Genomic DNA, 25442 nt, shown 5'->3' with positions numbered 1-25442 from the left:
AACTTATAATTATAGGAAAGCAATATTGTCAAAGCTGTATCATACAAAGGGTATTTGGTATCTTTAATTAAGATTCATTACTTCATTTGCTAATACTTCAAATTGTAGATTTAAAATACATGGCAACATTTCTTTCTTTCATTATTCATGGAAAATCATTCAAGTGAAAATTGCCATATTTAAATACTGCAAAATGATAATATACAGTTTTGTGAAATCAATAAACTAATGTACCCTCTAATATAAACATTAACCAATTTTACATTCTTATGATATAGAAATTACTTTGTGCAGGGAAAACAGATAAGAAAATCTAGTATTAGTTTTGGAATAAAAAAGCTATGAGTTCAATTTATAGCCACATTACTTATTATGCAGCCTTAAGTAAGTTCCTTAATTTGTCATCTGAAGTTAGGGAGAAAATAGCTCATTAAACTGCATTAGTTATGTCATAAGCCCAGTGCCAGGCATATTATTTGTACATTGTAAAAAATAACTTCCTTTTTCCTTCTTTGAATTAAAATCACTTTCTTGGTGATAAGTAAATAATTAAATAAGTAAATAATTCATATATTCATTATATTTCTTTTTCCTTAGTTGAGTTTAAAATAAATACTGATTTATTCATCTTGGTTCTTAAATTATTCCAGTATTTTCTTACATTTTTGTTACATTTGGACTACTTATTTTTTATCAACATTGTTTGTTTATAAACATTACAGTCAAAAGTTGAGAATGATGCTGCAGCACATCCATTGGGACAGCTTCTTTTGAGTGACCAAGTGAAGAAGGCAGTCCCAGGAGTACTGTAACAACTCACAGGCCTCAGCTTGTGCAAGTCCTTATCCAAAGCTTCCACCATCAATTGGTGGCCTACTTCCTCACTCTTTAAATCTGGGCAGGACTAGTGACTTGCTACATGACAGAAGAATGTGGTAAAAGTTACACTGTACAAATCTAGAGAAGACCCAAGAAGCTTTACAGATTCTTCTTTTGCTTTCCAGGTATGCTCTATTATTGTACACAAAAACAAAATTTAGACTACTGGAGGATGAAAAGTCAAATGGAGGACAAATAAGGTGCCCCAAATGCCAGACATGTGAGTAAGGACACCTTGAATCATCTGGGTACGGTTGAAATGTCAGGTCAATTGTAGACACACAGTTATCTCAAGAAGGACCAGCAGAATATACTCTGCTAAGTCCACGTAAAATCACTCATCCACAGAATCATAAGCAAATAAATGGTGGCTGTTTTAAACGACTAACTTTTGAGACAATTTAACACAGTAAGAAATAATTGATTGATACACTAGAATAAAGTGAATATTTGAAGTATGATAAAAATGATTCATAATTATTTTTATGAAACAAAATTAGAGTAAAATGAATACTATGGTAATGCAGCAAACCTAAATAACTTTTTTAAAGTGCTGGATAAATTCAAACTACTGAGATGAAAGTATAAATAACAACTAAGTTAAGATATTAATATTATTTAACTAGTTTTTCTTATTGGTTTGTTTGACTCCTAAGTTTCTAGGGTCAGTCCCAACTCTTGGGATTTTCATGGCTAATTAGTCATGAAAAAAACAGAAAAACTGTTGCTTATTATAAGCAGAAATGAGAAGTATGAAAAAAATACTAATCAAAGCAGAGAAGTGGAGAAAAGACACATAAAGATTTGAGAATTATAATTATAGAAGATAGAGAGATGTAAAAGTCAGAGAGAGAAGAAAATATTATGTATGTTTGCCTACATGTGACAAAGGAAGTATCTCTGAAGCTCATTTTAATGTAAAATTTTTAATATGTGGGGAGAGGGAAGCAGGAAAGTAAGGTGGAGAGTACATTACAATAATTTTGGTTGCAGATTAAAGAGCAGAATGAGTGCCAAGAAAATATCTTTTGGCCCTAATAGTCACATTCTGCTCTTTAATCTGTAACCAAAATTTATTGTAAAGTACTCTCCACCCGAGGTTCCACTTTGGTGCTGAATTGTACGCCAATAATTCAGAAAAGCAATGATGGAACTGGCTTAGCCAAGAACTGTCTACTCCTCAATCAATGAGAGCCCCAATACAAAGAGGACTGCTAAAGTAGGTACAATTCTAAGGCCAACAAAGGCATCATTTGGAGACAAATTTGATGAGACTAGAATCAGCACAGATGGAAACAGTGGAGAGATATCATTCCTATAATAACCTGGTTAGAGCCACATCAGAACAAATCAAAGCTAACCCTCAACTTCCTAGATACCTAAACAAATAATTTCTTTTGATGAAGGTGGGGAGAAGGGTGAGGGGAGAGAGAGAGAGGTGAGACAGAGAGAAAGAAAATAAAGAAATAAGGAAGGAAGGAAGGAAGGAAGGAAGGAAGGAAATGCGCTCAGATATATTCTATGAGATGCCAAGAAAATATCTTTTGGCCCCAATAACCTACTATATATCTTCACAGCATGAGAAGACACTTCCTTATCTCTCATCTTCTAGCTACACAACAATTATAGGAATTCTTAGGTCCTATAATACTGTGAATTGTTTCCTGTAGCCTAGAGGTGTGACTCCATATTTACAAGCATAAGAAACTCAGGCAGTATCTCTTGGTGACTAGCCATCATCATTAACTAGTTATCAAGAGGAAGTAGTGGGACACAAGTTCACTATCACTTTTATGTTGGATTCCTCCTAAAAAAGTCTATAACAAGTCAAGAAAGCTCATATGCCATAAAAAATGCACAGGAAATAAGAAAGAGTATTCTATGGTTTGGATGTGGTTTGTTCCCCAAAGGTTCATGTATTAGAGGCTTGGTTCTCCATGTGGTAGTGCTGAGGTAGCAGAACCTCTAAGAAATTGGGCACTGCCCTTGAAAGGGATTAATGCTGGTCTCATAGAATGAGTCGGCTCAGAGCCAGGCCAATCTTTCACTTGGCCTGTTCTGTTTCTTCACCGTGTTTTAATACAGCCAAGGGAGCTCTCACCAGATGTTGAACAAATAGGGTTGCTTGATCTTGCACACACAAGTCTCTGAGCTAAATAAGCTTGTTTTCTTTATATATTACCCAGCTTCTAAACAAATTATTACAGATTAATTATAGACCCTGGATTAAAATATAAAATAAAAAATTATTTTCTAGATAATTAGAGAATTTACACCATTTTATTTGTATATAATAAATTTGACTCACAAAAAGAGAAGACAAGATTTAATAGAAAATTAAGGGAACACTGAAAAGCATTAAATGAAACTTATGAATTCTTTACTGAAATGAACTTTCTAAAATTGATTCATATCATTCTTACTTTGATTTTCTCTCATCATGTCCATCTCTCGGATTGCGATCTTCTCGAATATCTTCTCGCTTTTCTCTACGGTCATCTCGTCCCTTGTCCTTTTCTTCCCAATCCCGCTGACGTTCTCGTTCTTTATCCCTTTCTCTTGCTCTTTCTCGTTCCCGTTCTCTCTCTCTTTCCCGTTCTCGCTCTCTCTCCCTCTCTCTTTCTTCTCTTTCTCGCTCCCGTTCTTTTTCCCTGTCTCGCTCCCTCTCTCTTTCCCTCTCTCGGTCATGATCGCGATCTCTCTCTCTTTCACGTTCTCTCTCCTTTTCTCTTTCTCTCTCCCGTTCCCTAGCACGCTCTCTTTCTAGTTCTCTTTCTTTTTCTCTTTCCCGATCTCGTTCACGTTCCCTCTCTCTCTCCCGCTCCCTGTCCCGTTCTCGTTCCCTATCTCTCTCTCTAGCCCTTTCATCTCTTCTATCATCCACTCTGTCTACTCTTCGTTCCTCTCTTCTTTCATCACGCTCAAGCTCGTCATTCCTTCCCTGATGTCGAATTGGTGAGCTTGGTCTTTGATCTACAATGAAAATCAAGTTTTGTCAGTGATTAATTTAATAGATAACCTATAGGTTATACAGCATGGCAAATCTTAAATTTTATCTGTGTATATATGGGTCACAGTGGCAACAAATTATAAATCAAGTTCTATATTTACTTTAAATTTAATCATCCAAATATTAATCACCCCTAGACCTTTAAAAATTATTTTCTTAAATATATTTTCAATTTCCCTCTAACTACCATGTTTTCTGCTCCCCATCAACCCCCAACCCCCTCCCACTTATCCACCTTTGATCTTTCTCTGCATGCTCCCTACCCTACCTCCAGCCCACTGCTCCAACCCCGCTTTCTGCCATCTCTACCCTTCACCTCTGATCTTCTCTGTCCCCCCAGCAGGACCTGAGAACACTGGTGGCAAAGGATAGGGGCAGCAGGAGGTGTAGAACATAGGAGCTGAAGGAAAAAAAAAATTTCCCTCGTAAGTCACACCTCTAATTTCAGGCCAAAATATATACACATCAAAGTGCAGCTATTATGTGAGGAAAATATTGTAGAACAAACTAAACTAGAATTAAGGGTACTGAAGGCTAACAATCTTGGAACAATCAAATGTAAAAAGTGTTTCATATCAGTGATATATATTTATAATTACCTAACTGCTAATAAAAGTTTTATTTAATCATATAAATGAATACTCAGATAAAAAGTTGTTGTCCTAAAATGTTAAATGATAATCTCAATCACATTTTATATATTTTTTCCAATCTACACACAAATCACACAAACACAGAGAAATGAATACACGCTGCTTAAATAACCACTTGAGCAATAAAATTAATTAGTCTGGGATCAAAAAATGTATAAAAGGATGGCATCAACTTTTCCCCAGAGCCATGTTTAAAGCAAATACTGTGGCATAATCTAGGCTATTGAGATGTTTCTACTTCTGTGCCATACAAATATGTCTAATGATTAATCAATGAAGATCAAACTATACTATGTCCAATGGATTGGTAAGTGAAACATCTAACATCAACTTATTAAGCAGAAAAATTTTGGAATATTTCCAGAGAAGGAGTTAATATAGTAGCTTAAATTTCCCTTCCTTAACACTATGAAAAGATTATGCATAGTTACTATTTAGAGGTTAGATTCAGAATAAAAAGGAATTTTAAAGCTAGAAGAAAAAAATGAAATCTTATATAGTCTTTTCTTGTCTTTCTTCTTAAAAAACATAAATTATGGTCCAAAAGTGATTTTGGTGACTTGCCAGTTACAGAGATGGTAGATGCATTAGGACTTTAGGACTAGAAAGTCAATTTTTACTAAATCTTTTTATTTTTTCTGAAACTAATTTAAATTAAAGTGGTTCTATTGTTATATATCTATGTTTTAGATTGTCTAAATTCCTGATTTGGGGATCATAATCAAAATCATAATTACAAATAACCTGAAACATTTAATACTGCAACTTACATTAATTCATATTTGAAATTTCTGAATAAAGGAATGTCAGGGAATAGACTACTCAGACACTTTCTAGGCAGATAAAACCTTTATTCTCACATACAAAATGGCAATGTCCCTAATTTCAAAGGAAAATGGAAAGAATACAAGAGCACCACTCTTAACATGTCTAAACTATCTTCCAAAATATGTTCTTAAAAGATGTGCTTTCTTCACATATTTCTTAAGTAACAACAAATCTATTAATTACAGCTGGCAACTTTTGAATTATCCAAATATTGCCATACCCAAATACTATCAATTTCATTTCTAGAATCTTTCTTTTCCTTTCACTATCTCTACAGTTACTATATTAACTCAGACCTTGATCAGCTCTTCTCAGATGATTATGTTATCAACAGTCTATCTTTGCCTTCAGTTTTTCCCCAGATACTTAATATGTTTTTGATGAAAACTCTATTTGTTCCATCTGCTTAAAAGCAGTTATCTTATACACAGTGAAAAGCAACTGAATTCAAAATGTTTAGCCTGACTTATTAGGTCATTTACAACCTGGTCTATATAGTGTCTTATCAGTCCTCTTCCCTGGCTGCTTTCCTTCCCTACTAATCATAACATACCTCTACTCCAACCTCACAACATAATTCTTTATTCCTCCAAAGCATATGATTCTTTTAGTCCTGTGTGTCTGCTTATGTTGCATCTCTGCTGGAAAATACTTTTTCCATTATTCCTTCTAGCAAACTTAAATATTCTGAAGGCCCCAATTCAGACATCCTCTTCCTAATTAAAGCACCTTTCTTGGAATTCTGTTTGGTCCTTTGTCTTCTCATAGAAGTTTACATAGCACTAACAATTATATTTTAGTTGTCTATTTGTACTAGACTGTGAAGGTCAGATCTAAAGGAAAGATTTAAATTTCTGAGGACAGAACAAAGTACTTGTGTATATCTCTACCCTTAACCTCTATGAATCCCCTACTACTCACTATACTTTAGCCACATTAGTCTTCTTTCTAATTCTAAGACATGTTGGGCTATTTCCCACCTCAGAGCATTACACCTGCTCTTTTCATGGGATGCTTCTTGTCTTTGAAAAACTAGCTACTTCTCTTGCATTTATGCCTCTACATAATTTTTTTTTCAAGTTGTTCATAAACACTACACAACAGGTCCTTCTCTTATTCTTTATTTCTATCTGGGGCTACTGTTTGTTTCCTTGATAACCTCAATAATCAGTTACTTTAGCGAGGAAAGGGAGAATCCCCACCTCTCTGCCCCACTTTAAGTTCTATAAGGAAAGAACTATTATATATTAGCAAAGTGCCTGGCATGGGTACTAAAGGCACAGAATATATCATTAACCTCAAAAATAGGTTTCTCTTTTAATCATACATTTGATATTCACTGAAGTAGTTATACTAAAATAAATCAGAAAGATAACTGGACTTGTAGTCAGAAGACCAGAGTTTGAATTCCAGCTTTGAAATTTCCTTCCTGTAATACTGGTAACTTAACTTCTCTTAGATCTAATCTCTTAACTGTGAAACATGGATTATTTTATCATATATATATCTATATATACATATGTATATATATACACATATATATACATATATATGTATATATATATATATACACACACACACACACTCACAGGGACGTTGTAAAAATTAAGCTAAAAATATATATTTAAAGTAACTATCAAAGTTTCTGACACCTAGTAAAAGCTTAATATGTGTGGTTAAACTAAACACAAGATTGAAACCAAATCTTCCTATAGAATTTAGGCATGAGATGAGGAAAAACCTGAGCTAGGATGTGAAAACAGAAATAAAGTACCAGGACACAGTGAAGAAAGGTTGTCAAAGAGCTAAGGAAGAAACAATTTCAGAAACACAAAATGTATAAACTCCAACCCTATCTATAGTTGAGGAAATCCTACACATCTTTTAAACCAAGTGCACTGGGCTTACCTTTAACAAACAACCCAACCAACTCTCCTGTGTCTAATCTTATCCCAAAAGTAGATGATGTCTTAGAGACTTTGCTCTCCTTCTATTACCACCCATATCAATATAGGAAGATAGTTTTTTGATTCAACCCACACTAAAGCACCAATATTCAATCTTCTGGTCCACAAAATTGCATACTATTTTAATCTCAGCATTATAGCAAACTTTACTTTAGAAATCAGCCAAGATAAGTGAGACCTTCTTCAGATTTTAAATGTTTAAAGGTACTAATATGTACAGGCAATAAAAGCATGCTAATGAAAGTGCTTACAACCCTTAAGGGCTTCCTAGTAATTCAGTTTCAAAATTGAGTTTTAAGAGATCATCTAATTAATGGAAAACTTTAACTTACGACAGCTAAGAATATAAATTAACCAGAGCAAATATTATATATTTTCAGAACAGACTATAAACAAAATGTTTCACTGAACAATCTCTAGCCCTATCTCTTTCCTTGTTCCTCTCTCACATTCCTTATAAGACTCTATTGATCACAGCTAATGAGTAAGTAGGCAGGATCCTTAGTTGAAGATTTAGGTATTTCCTGAATCAGAACTGCCTGGGATGGCTCTAATCACCTACACTTTTAAAAGAGTTGTGAGCAATTTGGTTAAGATGAGAAACATGCAATAGAGCCTCCCCCCATTCTTATACTTTGCTGCCTGAGGTACTGATAGCTGTCTATTTACATAATCCCTCCAACAGCAATTCAACAAAGACTATATGAATAAATAGCTTCAAATGATCATCATGCACATATCTTAAAAGACACTTTACATTAAAAAGTAAATCAATATTCACAAAAAGTAAATTGATAACCATTTTAAAAACAGTTTTCTTTATAGAAGTTGGTTACTATATAATAAAATTCTGTTTGACAAACCTCGCTCTCTGTTGTCTCGACGATCTCTCTCTCCGTGTCTTCTCTCAAAGGAAGAATCCCTTGCTTGATCTCTGTTGTCTCTTTCCAGATATCTATCTCTTTCAGGATAGCTACTCCGAGTTTCCCAGCTGTCATGATAGTTGCTACTACTACTGTGACTATCAATTTGAGAACCTCTCGAGCCTCGACTTCCTAAACAAAGGATATTCACACAAATATTTAACACATAAACAATATTCAACAAGTTTGTCAGTCACAATCCTTTTTCCTAAAAAAAAACACTAATTTTTTTTTTTTGGTATTCCAAAATGTGGTATTCATTTTTTAAAGAACACTAAGCAGTATATCAGAAACCTAAACTGTTCAATAACTGACTACAGTAAGATAAGTTCCAGTTGTCCCTCTCTGAAAATAAGTCCTATAATAGAAACAAAGTAAGACTGACTTAATGCAGAAAACAACAAAGTGAAAATGATTTTTTTCATATCTAATTCATAAAAATATCATGAAAATAATTAAATAAATAGGAATGTTATTGTTTAAATTATAGTTTATAGTGAAAATATTCCAAATAGAATCAAGGTCCTTTGCAACATAAAGTGATAACTGCAAACTTTTATTCAAGGATGTAGAAAAAGAATGTTCACAAGTAACTTGATTCAGAATAGCCCCAACTAGAAAGTACCCAAATATCTCTAAGTGGTGAATGGTTAAACAAATGATAGTAAGGAGAACAATATTCAGCAATAATAAAAAACACACTATCACTACATACAACAACTTGAATGACAACATTATGTTAAGTGAAAAAGCCAGTGTCAGCAGGATACATACAGCATGATTCCATTTATGAAACATTCATGATATAACATAAGATACAAGACATAACAGAGGTTGTCAGGAGCCAGGGACAGGGGATGGGAAGGATGTGGGAATATGGATGTGAATACACTGGAGTAACACAATGGAATTTTATAAGGTTACAGTGGATTTTTTTTTTTTTTTTTTTTTTTTTTTTTAGAAACAATTTTAGATCCAGAGGTGCACAGTGACTTTAATTATATCTACTGGATTTTAGGCTAGATTTAAAATACATTATGACCACCTCAAATTTATTTAAGCACTTAAGAGTGGCTCAGTTAGCTGCTGGCAAAGAGTACTGTTCTTCACTCTTTTCCTGAGCTGCTCAATGGTATGATACTTGTGGGTGTGACCATTTCTAAAATTTCCTCTATTTAAGTGTTTTCTGATATATCACAGAAAAAAACACCTCATTTTTAAAAAATAGACTACAAGGACTGGACATATAGCTCAGCAGGTAGAGTGCTTGTCTCACATGCACAAAGCCCTGGGTTCAATCCCCAGCACCACAAAAAAAAAGGACCTCAATGTTTATTTAAACCAACTTTGTTATTTTATATATGAATTAATACAGGCCCAAAGCTTAGATATCTCATACCTCATGAAAATTCGCAAAGATTATAAGCCACTATTTAGACATGCCTAGAAAAGGTATAAGATGATTATAAACATAAATCTGATAGGCAGTTAAAATATTAACAAGAACCACAAAGAATAAATTCCGCCCTTTTTAATCAGACTCTTTTGCAAGTTGTTCCTATATTCTGAAACTGTCAACAATCTGAGGCTATTCTAGCAACTATAGCAGACTTATGCCTAAAACATTATAAATTTATTCCTTTTATTGTCCTTGCTGGCTGGGTCCATAATCTCTTTCAAGGAACTCTCAAATAATCCTCAAAGCCTTACTCAATACCCAAACTCCTTTGCCAATGCCTTTGTCCATATACCTATATTTACAAATGCTAAAGAAAGAAGCAATGGGTAAGGATCTGATATATTTCCATCTTTTTCTTCACAAAACTATGATTTCTACTCCTCTTCCAATACCAACTGTCCCTTAAAATGTGTCCACTTATACCAGACTCCTGTTTCATGATACTGCCATCAGTCTTTACAAATATATGTAATTATTAATTTCATTCTTTATCTCCCCATCCTTCTACTGAAATCATCCTTATTTCAGAAAATGACATCTAAATAAAGAGGAAGAATCATTTGCTAAATCTCTTCTTTCTATAAAAGATTAAAGAAATATCCTCTTTACAAAGGATTCTCCCATAAGCAATTCTTTCTACCAAAAAAGCATTCCCATGAGACTTGACTGATATTATTTTCCCTTCATTAGTATGTTTAATAATAATGACAAGTTTTCATTTAATAAGTAGTCATAAATATATACTATATTCTTGGTCAAATCTAGTTGTTAAATTTTATTTAAATTAATAGGTATAAGTAAATTTTCCCATCTTACCAATTTTCCATAAACATTGTATGGAAGCTTCCATCATGAGTTCTATAAATATAGCATACACAATGTTCCATATACACTGTTATACTGTTCTGGTTCTATAATCATGTACATAATAATTAATTCTACAAAATAGATACTTTCTCTGTCTCTACCTACATATCCACTATTTTTTCTGGGTAAAAGATTTTGAGTGAATACTGCTTGCACTGTTGATACGAAGAACATAACTATTAATATCATTTACAGGAGACTTCTATAATGTACTCAAACAGAGAGATATAAAATGCATGTTAAACAGAAATGTTGTTGCAAGTATTTCCTAAAACTTTACTATGTTCAAAAACTAACTCAGAAGAAGTTAAATAAGGAAAGGAAGCTTAAACAAGAAGTATACAAAGGGATGACAGCTTGAGTATGGAGTTGCATATCTGACATTAATATAATTCTCAGGAATTTAGAAAGTAAAACTGCTTTGCTTACTTCCTTCTTTGAAGTGCTGGGATTGAATTCAGAGCCTCACACATTCTAGAAAAGAGTTCTACCAATGAGCTATACCCTCAGCTCATGCTTACTTTTTTATTTTGATTTACATCTAGAAAGTCAATGCAATGACTTGGTTGCATTGACATTCTAAAAGTTTTCCCCAGCCCTGGTCCCTTTATCAAAACGCTTTCAATGCTTTTAAACTCTGCTCCCTGATTTGCTATTCTTCTTCCCTTTACCTCTTGATTTTTAAAAACATATAGTTAACTGAAATGGACATACCAAAATTTAGATGGGCAAAAATACACACACAGCTCACCAACTTAGCATACCTATAAATGCCACTTGTGCATACTTAATACTTAACATCCCTATGTCTTTGAGCATTTCCCGTTGCCCTTAAGAACACTAGCCTTCATATTACAAAACTAAATATCTTCCTCCATACCTTATTACAACAATAAATATGGATGTCCAATTTTTCAGTAAGAAATTGTTTTTAATTAAAAGAACTCTTGAAAAAAAAAGAAAAAGCAAGCTGAAGTATAGTGTATACCTTCCCTCCTTTCATGACGCCGATCGTGTGACTGTGAAGTTCGTTCATGATCATGCCTCCCTTTCTCTCTCATTGGAGAGCGATGTCTTGAAGGACTTGGCTTTCGCTGAGGAGAAGACAAGCAATGTGAAGGATAAGGAGAAGCAGAACGTCGTAAAGATGGAGTTAAAGTCCGCTGGTAAGATGGTGAAGGTGTTCTTTTTCGACGAGGAGAAGGAGAATGTCTTTGAATAGATGATCCTGATTGTGAGGATGATGAGTGATGTCTAGAAGATATAGGAGAATGATGTTGTCCTGATGGGGAAGTAGATCTATATGGAAAAATAGCATTAAAAAAAAAATGTTCAAAAGCCTTCTATTCCAGCCAAAGGGATATCTTTAAACAAAACTGACTATAAAAGTTAAAGCTAAATGCCGGAGTCTGGCTGGGCACAAAATAACCGAGCCACCACAAAGCCTTGCAGATTCAATCAGCAACTCTTTATTCCCGAACTCTCACCGACACTCTACACGCACTACTTGGGAATACACTCCCTCCACCGGGCTCTGCATACCAATTCTCACAGAACCCCGCGAGAATGGAGCGGGCACCTGAGGCAGCAAGTTACGCCCTATTCCCAGCAGGATCCACCCTAAACCCGGGGCCACCCTAATCCCTGAGCAGGGTCACCTATCAACCCAAAATGCCATGCGTCATTCCTACTTGGCTATGGCTCTCAGCAGCTAAAAGTGTTGGTAATATTTATAAGACAAATTTTAATTTACAATACTCTGAAATTACAAATAAGTTGCTTTTATTTAAAAGATGTGACTGACTTATAAGTGGAAGTAACAGCTTTAGAAGAAATATGCTGTGCCTTTCTCCCAAGTGTGCCAAGGCACACTGACTTTTCCAGGCAATGTTCTCCCTGAGGGAAGACTGCCTACTCTAACTTAAAGTAAAGAATTCATTTTGATAATCTGATAGTATAAACAAGTACCTGGAGGGGGAAAACTCAAAAACAACTACAGAGAAAATATACTAGTGAGATCAAGGTAGGAAGTAGCTGTGAAAATGCTTGTAAATTCAAGACCCTGGGGAAAGGAAAACTATCCCCAACCACAAAAAGCAAATCTGTGCTGCCTGGGATGACATTTAGGACTGTGAAAGAATCCTATGGTTAATGAGAGGACAACAAAGTGTATACTGTCTTTATCTTAAATAAACTGCCTTCATTTGTGGGCAGCACAAACTGAGATTTAGTACATAAATCTTATTTAACTAGGACCTCCTCAGTTCTAAATTGTCTTCTTTCACTGCTAACAGAGGAACAACTTATAACCCCGTGAAACACATCTGAATTACACCTGGAGCCTGTTATGCCATAACCTGAGTGTGATAGCAAGATGAAGTACACATATCTGTGCAATAACTAAAAAAGAATGCTACCATTTACAAACAACATTCTAGACATCACATACCTAAATATCATATTTCTCAAAGCAATTAGCTAAATGCGAATTCAAAAAAATTCTGACATTCTATTCAAAGTATTCTGGAATTACCTTCAGTGCCTATGATCAATATGTTTTAATATCTGTAATGGTGGAAAAATCATTATTAACCTTAAACCAGGGTTTAACAACCTCTGTACTATTGACATTTTATACCGGATAATTCTTAGGTGTTGGGAGTCTGTCCTGTATACTGTAAGATGCTTAGTAGTATCCCTGACAACTCAACAGCACCCCTCCCACTGAGTGGTGACAATAATGGTACATTGTCAACTGTCCCCTGGAAAACAAATGATCTTAAGTTGAGAAACACTGCCCTATACTAACTGTTTATAAATAATGCCTCTTTAATTTATATAAATTGTCGTGTGTGTGCACGCACACACGCCAGGAAAGTAATCCAATATATTCAAAAGGATTTACAGAAAAATAATTTAGGCAAATTTAAAAAAATGCCTTTACAATAACAATTGACTGAAAACTAAAAATCTGCTATCTAGAACACTACATTTGTCTTAACAACTAGTTATGGTTCATTCAATTGAAGCTTTAAGCTTTTATTTAAAAACTTATTTCTTTCAATATAATAAACCATAAACCACTAAAATGTAACTGACTATAAATAGAAATTTATTTACTTACAGATACAAGTAGAAATGTTCAATGATTTTTACCCAAAGCTAGAAAACCATTTATGATCAATAGCCAAACAAATGCATCCTACTGAACAGGAAAATCTTTACTGTCTGTTTCACTTTTGTTAGGTAGTAGTCAATTTGGAAATATGTAAATTAATAAAGACTGGCTTATCAATAAATGAACATTTTAAATTTCTGGAATATACTTAAAAATTTATTTCTGGAATATACTTAAAATTATTTCATGAATATCTATAATAGGCTTTGGTGATTAATTTACAGGATACAAAAACCAAAAGTTTATTCATAGTATCTTTTTAAAAAATTACAGTCCAATCATATTTTTATCCAAACCTGTTGTCTATAACATGAAAGAAAAAACTTTAGTTCACACTTGAGATGATCACACAAATATTTAAGGCCTATATACTAACATATTCCTAAGTAATGGCTTCATCATTTTAACCATGTTTTCTTCTTACTCTTTTAGTTTCAGAAAATTGTTGATTCAATTTAAATACCTTTGCATTTTTCTCTTTGATACTAGTCTTCTAAATGTCTAATGACTGAGAATAAGGAAAAGAGAAGACCTGATGACCAAGACAAGATGGATCAAATTAAGCATGTGAGTCTAACTGGACATACACCTATACCCATTCTGCATATATAAAAGATGTCACTAAGCAATAAAACTATCTTGAAATTTAATCAAAATTATAAGTACTCTGGTTATAAATTATAAAAGAAATATATTAAAATATTTCCACTTAGAAGAAACCAGCCAATTCTAGAGAATTCTAGTTCACCTGAAGTTATTGCTCTTCTAACAGAAGGATGAAGAGCTATGTATTTATTGACCACTTTATCTTATTTTCTTAAATTATTACCTCATTTAATCCTGACCTCAACCCAATAAGATAAAACTATGCATGTTTTACAGCTGAAGTAAAAGAGAAGCTCAGGCAGAACAAGTATCTTGTCCAGGGTCTTACATCAAGTAATTGGCAAAACCAGGAAAATTTTTCAATTTGTGTAACTTCAAGGTTTGTGCATTTTTCATTACACTGTAACTCAAAAATGTGAGTAGGATCCCTCTAAAGAGTTACATTTTTCCTGAGGAAATATTAATTTCATGAAAAAATAAATTTGGAAACTAATAAAAAATGAACAAGGGAATGGGTGTTCCTTATCAAATATTTAAGTATTTCATAAATCTTGTGATTCAGGAAAATATTCATCCCTGATTAATACTGATAAAGAAGCCCTCAAAAAAATACTAGCAAACTGATTTCAACAGCATATAAGAAGGATCACACATAATGACCACATGGAATTTATTTCTGGAATGCAAAGGCGGTTCAACATTGTGAAACATTAACAAAATAAAATGACTACTTGGCATCTGCACTGACATACACAAAAACATCTGATGAAATTCAACACCTTTTAATGATTAAAAATATCAACAAATTAGAAATATAAGGAAACTACCTCAACTTAATAAAAGGCCATTTATGAAAAACCCATAGCTAATATCCCTCTCAATGAACAAAAGACTGAAAGGTTTTCCTCTAAGATCAGGAACAAGGCAAGGATACCTCTTCCTGACACTTCTATTCAACATCATGTTGGAACATTTATATTAATTTTCAAAAGAAGTAAAAGGCATTGAAATTGGAAAGTTAAATGGTCTGTTTGTAGATGTCAAGATCTTACATGTAGTAAACTCTAGATTCTAAAAAAAATAAGCAAAATAAAACTTTACTAGAACTAATAAACAACTTTGGCAATGTTACAGAATAATCAACACACACAAAAAAACAGTTGTGTTTCTACCCACCACAATGAACAAATCTGAAAAGGAAATTAAGAAAACAATTCCCCGCATGGTAGCATTAAAAATACTATATAGGGATAAACCTAAATAAAGAGATGACAGACTGTACAATGAAAATTATAAAGCACTGCTAAAAGAAACTTAGAAAGACAGAAATAAAAGGAAAGATATCCTGTGTTAATGGCTTAGAAGATTTAATATTAAAATATCCACACTACCCAAAGCAATCAATAGTCAACACAATTCCTATCAAAATCCAATGGCCTTCTTTGCAGAAACAGAAAAATTCATCCTGAAATTTACATGGAACTTTAAGTCTCCCCTCCCCCAAATAGCCAAAATAATTTAATAAAGGAATGAAGTTGGGGGATTTGCACTTACTGATTTCAAAATGTATTAAAGAGCTACAATAATTTTATCAAGTATGGTACTGTCATAAAGACAGCCTTGTAGTTCTATGGTGTAGAATACTCAGAAATAAACCAAATATGATCATTTTTTAAAGGATGTGAAGACCAATCAAAGGGGAAAGAACAGCCACTTCAACAAATAATTATGCCCAAACTAAAAATCCACATACAAAAGAATGAAGTTGGACCATTATCTAACACCACATTACAAAAATTCACCCCAAATGAACTAAATACCTAAATGTGAAAAGTAAATATAATATCCCTAGAGAAAAACAAAGTAGAAAAGCTTCATATATTGAACCTGTCAATGATTTCTTAACTATTACACCATAGAAACCACAAGCAAAAATAAATGAGATTATATCAAACTTAAAAAATTTTGTGTATTAAAGGACATCATCTACAGAGTGAAAAGGAAACTTATAAGAATGGAAGAAAATATTTTCGAATTTCATCTCTGAGAAAATGTTCAATATCAATAATTACCAGAGAAATGGAAATCAATATCATGATTTATTACCTCACACTCTTTAGAATGGTTACTATAAAAATACAAAAAATAATAAGTGTTGGTTAGGATGTGGAGAGACCAGAACATTTGTTCTCTGTGGAAGTATAAAATGGTATAACTGCTATGGAAAACAATAAGAAAGTCTCTCAAAAACTTAAAATATAATTATCATATGACCTAGCAATCTTACTTCTGGGTTTATATCCAAAGGAACTGAAAGTAGGATCTTGAGGAGATATCTGCAGGCCCATGTAAAAGCAGTACTATTCACAACAGCCAAATGTCCACCAATGGATGAATGAACAAACAAAATTTATTCCACAAGAAATATATTCAATCTTAAAAAGGAAGGAAATTCTGTCACATGCTATAATTTGGATGAACCCTAAGGATATTAGTGAAATAAACAGTCACCAAAAGATAAATACTATATGATTCTACTTATACAAAGTATTAAAGCAATCAAAATTCACAGAAACACAAGAGAGAATGGTGGTTATCAGGGATTATGAGAAGAAAGAGAAGAGGAATTATTGCTTGGTGAGTTTAAAGTTTTAGATTTACAAGATGTAAAAGTTTTTGGAAATTTATTTCCTGACAATGTTTACATACTGAATACTATTGAACTATACATTTAAAATGGCTAAAATGGTAAATTTTTATGTTTTTACCAGATTAAAATATTTAAAAATTCTAAAATTTAATGTAAATTGAAATATCCATGACTAACTGTGTGAACTACTATACATACACACACTGATAACTAAACTAAAGGCTCATTACAATAATGCCTGAAAGCTCCTAAAAAGGAAATACTTTAGATTCTATAAAAGCATATTGTTAAAAACATACAATCCTACTTACCTTGGTTTCTCTCTTTTTTCTCTTTGCCTTTCAAAATCCCGCCCTCTGTCCTTTCCATCTCTAGGTTTTTCTTCTATCCTGTCTTTCACTTTATATTTTTCTTTGTATTTTTTACCCAGAGCAATATCTTCTGGTATAGGAGGGGGTGGACTAGGAGTACGTGGCCCTTTCTTTTTACTTTGGTTGTTCTTTGAGTTCCTAAAGGTAACACAAAGTTATCATTAGAGGTTCAAATATTTCTGTAAGGCCAAATTGATATTTTTAAAAGTGCTTTTTAAAAATGGCAACATTCCTTCCAATTACTTGCTCTTTACTATGTTGTATACCAGTAATCAATAGCCAGGAAAAAAATAACTCACAGAAAGGCGCAAAGAACTGGCTTGTTACTTATTTTGTGAATGCTGCTTATTAGTATGTAATTTTAAATAACAGGTTCTGAGAAAAGATGGAGATACAGCAGGAAGAGACTTTTATAGGTGATTATAAAAGGACAGGAAATAATATTGTAAAATAAAACAAAAGCTTAAATTGTATTTTTTTAGTTTATATAAAAAGTAGTTAAAGAAAATAAAAATCACCTATAATTCTACGATCCCAAAATAATTACAGCTTTGATATGCTTCCACACTCTTCCCTTGGTTCTTTATATATTCATTTAAAACTAGATATTCACATGCAAAAAGATGAAGTCAGACTTTATCTTGTATCATGTACAAAAACTGACACAAAATTGATTTAAAATCTGAATGTAAAATCTAAAACTATAAAATTAGAAGAAAATAGGAAAAGCATCCTAACAATGGACTTGGAAATGATTTCTTGGTTATGACAACTAAGGTATACGTAACAAAGGCAGAAATAGACAAATGGGACTGTAATCAAAGACAGAAGTTTTCATGTGTTAAAGGATACCATCAACAGAGTGAAAAAGGAAACCAACAGAATAGGAGAAAATATTTCCAAATCACATTTAGAGGATGGTCACAACTATTTTACCACTGAAAATGGATGTTATTCTGTTTCTTTCTTACATACACATATATACTCATGAAAATCCCATTATAGTACTTTGTAAGATCTTTTTATATTGAACATAGAATGGGCATTTTCTATAACAAAAAGTAGATTTAAGTAATCATTGCTATTAATTGTATAGAATTTCTTTGAATAGATAAATGCTCTATAACATTTAATCAATTTCATATTTGTTTTTCAGGTGGTTTCCAAGTTTTGATCATTATAAAGGAAACACAATATCATCCACAAATAAAATTCCAAGCATTTGTTAGCAAACATTTATTTAAATCTTTGAATCTTGTTCCAAGAAATCTTTCCTAACTTTTAGATCAAAAAGGTGGTCTCCTAAAATTATGGAATTTTGCCTTTCATATCTAAGTCTTTAATCAACTTGTAACTTATTTTGTGGAATAGACTTCAAGTAATTTTATGTAAGTGGTATAACTTTGTTCCCTATACATCCCAAAATGGCTGTCTTTGCCACATTCCTGAACAATAGTTTAATTGAATACAATAGGATCTTCATGTCAAAATTCCTTTCCCTAAAAGCTCTATAACATTTAGTGTTGTAGATGAGCAGTCCAAAGAGAGTCATTTTCTTTCCATACAGCTGACCTGGCTTTTCTGTTGGGGTACTTTTAAAACTCTTCCTTGGAAAAAAACTTTTAACGAAGCCAAGATATTTAAAAAAAGAAAAAATACATATTTTTTTTCCAGTATTCAATATACTGTTCCAATATGAAACTTCATGTTGTTTACTCAATTTCATCTATTTTTACTGCCACTTCCCTGTGTGACCCATCTATTATTTAGTTACTACATCACCTAGATCTTTCATATTAAATTCCTGTCATTCCTATCCTCCTATTTTCTAATATCTTAAGCTTATCTTCAAATTCAGTAACTTTTAAATAGTAACCATTTTACTAATTCTAAATTTGACAATCTCAGTATTCTATTTTTAGTTTGATAATCTTATTTTTCCCAAAATGATATTTTTTTAAGATCAAGTGCTCTCATCATGCCAATACAATATACTCTCAAACTGAATGAAATTTATGAATTATTACTTATATTTGTTCCTGTTTTAAGTATTAACATTTCTGTGTAAGCCATCTGCTCTGAGTGTTTAATCCTGTACTGAGTTTTTAAATAGCCCTTCTTTCATACATCTGGTGAGTTTTCAATGTTTATTCATTTTACTATCTATTGATATTTATACATAAAGATCTATATCTAAATCCTAGAACTTACTTTTTATTACCTTGAGTTCTCTAGTACCAAGATTCCTCAGATATAAAAAGATTAACGGTACAACCCTCAAAATTCCTAATAAGATTGAAAAAATATAAAAGCATCTAACTTATACTTAGCATTCTGAAAATTTAGCTCTCTTGGTTCTTATCCTTATTTCCTTTCACAGATAGGGTCAACCCACTTAAGCAAGTAAGAGATTACTAAAATATGATTACCAAGTCTATTTTTTACCCTTACCCTCTGCCAACAACCACATTAACCACAAATCTCATTACATATTTATGAGATGGCTCAAACTACTTATGCATCTAATAATTAAGTTAGATACCTAAGATTTCTAAGTATTTTTTCATTTTAAAGACAAAAACTAGTCACTTTTAGGATCTGTATTAAAAACAAAATGAGAGAGGAATTTTAACTATTTTCATGTTACTGCCTATAATAGAAGATTTACCAAACTTTTCCCTTAGGCACACAGGGCTGAACCATACTATCTAGACTTTTTTTAAATTAGGTGTGGTCAAGCAAATAAAATATGACCAAAGCAATGTGAACAGAAGTGATGTATAGCAATTTCAAGGACTTCATATGCCAGGCAACTGTAAATTACAAAGCTAAATAAAGAAAACATTTTTTTTTTTTAACCTTGTACATTCCATTCTTTGGTTTCCTTGAAAGTCCAAGCAAATAGAGCCATAGGTCTGAAGGTGCCTAGGTTAATAAATTTCCAAGCACAGAACACCACTTATTAATTGGAAATCACCATTTTGACTTCACTTAAGTAAGAAATACTTCTGTTGTGTTAAACCACTGACATTGAGATTTAGCTATTACTATAACCAGGATTATCCTTGGAAAATTTATTTATTATTTGAGTAGACAAATGCTCTATAACATAATCCTGAAGTATAGTATTTCTTCACATTATGTTTAAAAGCATATGGTTGGAAAACACAATTATGTTACACTGCACCGTTTTCCAACTGAAAGGGCCAATATTGGTTTTGCATATTCTGAAATCAACAAGAATCTTTTAATATTTTTTAAGTCAATGAATGATTATACTAGGTAGCACCAAGTCCATTACTATTTGTGGTATACAGTATACTTATATACATCTATGATTTTTAGATTCTCTACCCACCCCCCGCCAAAAAAACCCATTCCTTTTGAACAGCTTTGGACATCCTTTATATTTCTCTATACAAAGAACTACAAGTAAAAAATTTACATAGTAAAAACTAAGGCTAAAAATGCAGATGGACGGATTAGATAATACATTTATGATTTTTAAATCACTCTCACATCTTAGGATAAATCTTAACTATCATACTAGATTTTACAATGGATGTCAAAGAAAAATACCAGCTTTCAGGGAGAAATGTGAGTTTTAATTTGTCAGTAATTATATCTGTCCATTCAATACGATAACCTAGTAAGACCAAGGAAGAGTTTATTCATCTGATTTGTCACCTCGGCTCACTTACTGGCACTGGGTGAAATGTTTCACTGAATTTTAACTGAAATTCGAATCCTTACTTGTGCTTAATATGTTTTCAAACAGTTTATAGTATGATCTAGCAATGAAATTAAAAGTTGACTGATATTCTCCAGGCAATGTGAACTGCCTAAAGAAATGCTATAATTAATTTAATGTTTTGTTTGTTTGCTTGTTTTCCCAGAGATACTAATTTATTTAGGAAAATGGATACACTTAAGGAAGAATGCCAGTGATCTCAGAGTGAAAAGGTACCTTTTGGAGTAAAGCTATGAATAGAAATTCAAGGGAGCATGTGGACCATCTTCAGAGAGAGAAAGAGAGAAAATTCTTTGTATTTTTAATGTATTATTTTCCAGACGATTCTGGGTTATTATTAATGATGCATATTAAAGTAAACAACGCATAGAATATAAAAATATAGTAGTTAAATCAATGTGACAATATTTATTAAAGGACAATACACTAATACAGCAGTGTGAGAGATAATATAAAATGAAGATGAAACTAACCCTCATCTAAACAACTATTACAACTTTCTATGAAAAGACTTTCAAAGATTTCATGAAAAGAAAGGATAATAAAATGAATAAGGCATATTTCTGATATGCAATTTATTGGAGCTATGAATGGAATTGATGAAATAATATAATCAGTTAGCCAATAAGATAGAGAGCAGGTAGGGTAGATCACATCATTCTCTGATTCAACTTCTTCCATATTCCTTTGCAATATTTATTTAATCCCAGGAACAAAGAAGAGGATCAAGTCAACTTTACTGAGTGCCTTATTACAATGCAAAGCTCTATGCAAAGTAGGCACTGTGGGAAGTTAGAACAATGAACCATCAAGATCCCAATTTTCAAGAAGCTTAAATTTAATAGAGGTTGTAAAACACATATGTCATAGCTGAAATACAATGCAAAGGCAATTAATATTAAGAGGAAGATATAAACAAAATCTGATAGGTATACAAAAGCAATAAAAATGATGTTTGGTAAGGAGAAATAGGAAAACTTAATAGAAATTTTAGAATTTAAGCTAGGGATTGAAGGACTGAGTTTAAACATAGTAAGTAGGAGGAAGATTGAACAAAAATATTGACAAGAAAAAAAGATCAAAATATGAATGTCATCTAAGGAATCTGAATTTTATTGAGTTTTTAAATGGCATAATAAATGAACAGAAATTGTTCTTTTATGATTTCTCTGTTAGCATGTATAATTAATGGGTTAGAGTATCTGAATTAAAATGTGTATGAATGTGTAGAGCTGGATACTATATAATGTAAATACATTTAGTAGAATGATATAATAATCTAGGGCAAAAAGTAACTGACATCCGAATAATGGTGTCTCTACGAAAAAAGGAGAAAAATATGATTTTCATTATGGGTTCAGAGAGACAGCATTTTCTAACTGATCAAATGTTGGGGAAAAGAGGTTTTCAGTTATTTTTTAAAACAAAATTAACATATGTGCTTTAATTAAAATAAAATTTAAATGGTACAGAGTGATATTAAGTGAAAAAATGCCAGCTGCACCATGAATTCCTCAATGTAATTAAATTTAATCATTTCTATTTTTATTTCTTTAGCTGGCTACTACAATAATTCTGAATAATATATTCTGTTGCTAGGTATGTAATATAAAAACTCTAAGTTGTTGGTCATGAACACAAAGAGATAAAAATATTCATTGTGTATACTTTACAATAGCTAAAACTGAAAATAACAAATGTTCAATAACACAAAACTAATAACTATGTTGTATAAACATGAATGAACTAAGGCTACATGTATCAATATAGAGAGATGAAAAACAAATCTTCAGTAAAAAAGTAAATTGTACAAGGAAAGTTATTTATCTACATTACGATTAAATAGATAAAAGCTATATTATATTTTGCAAAACAATACATAATGAAAATACAACCATTTATGCACATTATCATAAATACCAAATTCAAGTGGGAAGAATAAGGAACGTATGTTTCATTTCTTAAAAAATAAAACCTCTGAAGCATAAACAGATGTGACACAGATATTTGTTATAATTTTCTTTTAATTTTTGTTTAAGAAAAGCTTACACTAAATACTAAACATATTAAAAGTACCCTTCTATATATACTAAGTGATTCTTTTTAATATCTGTTCAGAAAAAGATACTTCTTTCTGGCACTACTTATCACCCTACTGACCTCTGCTGATCCAATAGGGGAGAAGATACTGCGGATGTCTTCCTATCTTTCTTGCTAGCGGAAGATGACTTTGGGCTTGATTTTCGCTTTGGAGATTTGCTAGACTTTCTTAGAGAAGGCGATGGAGACAATTTTGATCTAACCACTTCTGGTGACACCTTTCAAAAGAATTCAGTACGTTAATTGAGAAATTCCCTCATTCATGATACAATAAAGCATATATACCTTAAAATAATTTTTAAAAACCCTCAAAGTAAAAAATTAAGTACTACTACAGCTACAATCTATTAGTAATCTGAACCCATGCTTTTAACCAGTATAATTAACTGCTGTAACATACACCGTTATAAAGAAAGCAAATGAAAATTATGAAATTTCAAACTCTGAGACAAATATCAAATTATATTCAAACCAGTTATCTCTATATATTTTAGAAAAATGAACAAGGAATTCTAGAAATGGCACTGGCCTGAAACAGACATGTAGTCTTAAGCCCCACTTTATGTTAGCTGGTGATTCTAGCAAGCAAGTTTCAGTTTTGTTCAATAGCAAATACTTCCTACCATCTAATAGATTAATGTGAAGATTAAATGAGTAACATATATGGAGTAGTTGATACCCAGTGAGCTGCTGATCAATGTATTGGTATCCTAATATAAATTTAGGATGTAGCAAGCAGCTAATTTCTCTGAAGCAACATCAATATTGATATTAACTACTAACTTGAATATTGCAATAAATAGGATACCTCCTTTTTAATGATAATTTCTTCTCTCTTCTCCATATTTTCTTGTTCCAATTTCATTAATTCCCTCTGAATCTTCTGACGCTTCATTTCCAATGACAACTCATGAACATAATCATAATTAATATCTCCATTATCAGAATCTTTAAAATAAAAATTTCATTACTAGTCAGAAACTATCATGATTATCTATATAAAAATTACAGCTTTTCAACTAATTTTTATACAAATTTAAATGGCAGATTCTTTTATTAAAATAATATACTTCTAAAAATTAAAGAAATATCTTGGGCCATGAAGGATTGAAATCACCATGGTTGATTTCTTTATTAAAAAAATCATATTTTTATGGTTTCTGGATTTTCTAAAAGTAATATGGGTTGCCCAAAGGGTTTTTTTTTTTTTTTTTGGTTAGAGCTGGCAATGTAGCTCAGGGGTAGGGCATTACCTAGTATGCATCAAGTTCTGGATTCAATCCCCAGTAGCATAATAAAGAAAAGCTCTGCGAAGTGCTCTGCGAAGTACTCAGCTGAAGTTTCTAAGCACTAAATATACCAACGCCTTCAATATTTCATGCTACATGAAATGTGGAGATCTCCTTGATTTACTTATTACTAAAGTGAGGCTAAATTAGGAGTACAACATTGTTTCCATAATTTTATCATTTTTATTTTCAAGACAACTGATTTGTATCTAAAACTAAAGCTGGAAAATTTTAATACTAACATGTACTCATATGCTAATTTTTAAGGACTTATAGGTCCTTGTATTAAAAACAGTCAATTCTCAATGGATCTGATGACATCTTTCCATATTCAATCTTTTTCAGTTTAGAAAAAAATTAAAATGAGAGTGGTATGAAGATCTATTTTATTATAATATAAAGAGGTTTTCAATGGCTACTGGCATTGATACCCCACCCTTCACCCTCCTGTGTCATAAATGTCAAGAAGCTTGGAGAGAGGCATCCAGCGACTTCTCTCCTAATCCATGACCACTGTTGGGCTTCACTGATCACAGCTGAGGTGCCTTTTCAAGCTACACTTTTAGCATTTTAGATCATTTCTTAACCTGAGGTAAAAAAAATAAAATTTTTTTGAAGACACTCAAGTACAATAAAGACAAGAAGTCCTACTTGACTACTTGAAAACATATATCACAAGAAAATAGATATCATTGTCATGTACAGTTCAAATACATTAAAATAATATCATCCATTCATGCTTAGGGATTCAGAGGGTAGCTATACATTTAAATCTGTGTGACAAACGTGATTACTCATGTTAGAGTACGATGACAATATTTCAGAAAATTATAAAATAAATTAAATCAAGTTTTCAGTTAATGAGCAACTCCTGAATATTCCAGGTGATGTAGTTATTATATGATAAAATG

General features: G+C 32.2%; 1 protein-coding gene across 1 annotated transcript in view; it reads right to left on the bottom strand.

Annotated features, from left to right (window-relative positions):
- Positions 1–25442, bottom strand: part of Zc3h13 (zinc finger CCCH-type containing 13) — a 74945-nt gene that overhangs the window by 17967 nt on the left and 31536 nt on the right. The window contains exons 6-11 of the mRNA XM_048800555.1: positions 24051–24190; positions 23303–23460; positions 17332–17529; positions 11575–11885; positions 8201–8452; positions 3303–3852 (exon numbers count right to left, since the gene is read on the bottom strand). Coding sequence (XP_048656512.1) covers positions 3303–3852; positions 8201–8452; positions 11575–11885; positions 17332–17529; positions 23303–23460; positions 24051–24190 — 1609 coding nt within the window. The remainder of the gene's footprint in view (positions 1–3302; positions 3853–8200; positions 8453–11574; positions 11886–17331; positions 17530–23302; positions 23461–24050; positions 24191–25442) is intronic.

The sequence above is a fragment of the Marmota marmota genome, unplaced genomic scaffold, assembly GCF_001458135.2.
Source record: "Marmota marmota marmota unplaced genomic scaffold, marMar, whole genome shotgun sequence".
Lineage (NCBI taxonomy): Eukaryota > Metazoa > Chordata > Mammalia > Rodentia > Sciuridae > Marmota > Marmota marmota.
This window is presented reverse-complemented; position numbering and strand designations above follow the sequence as displayed.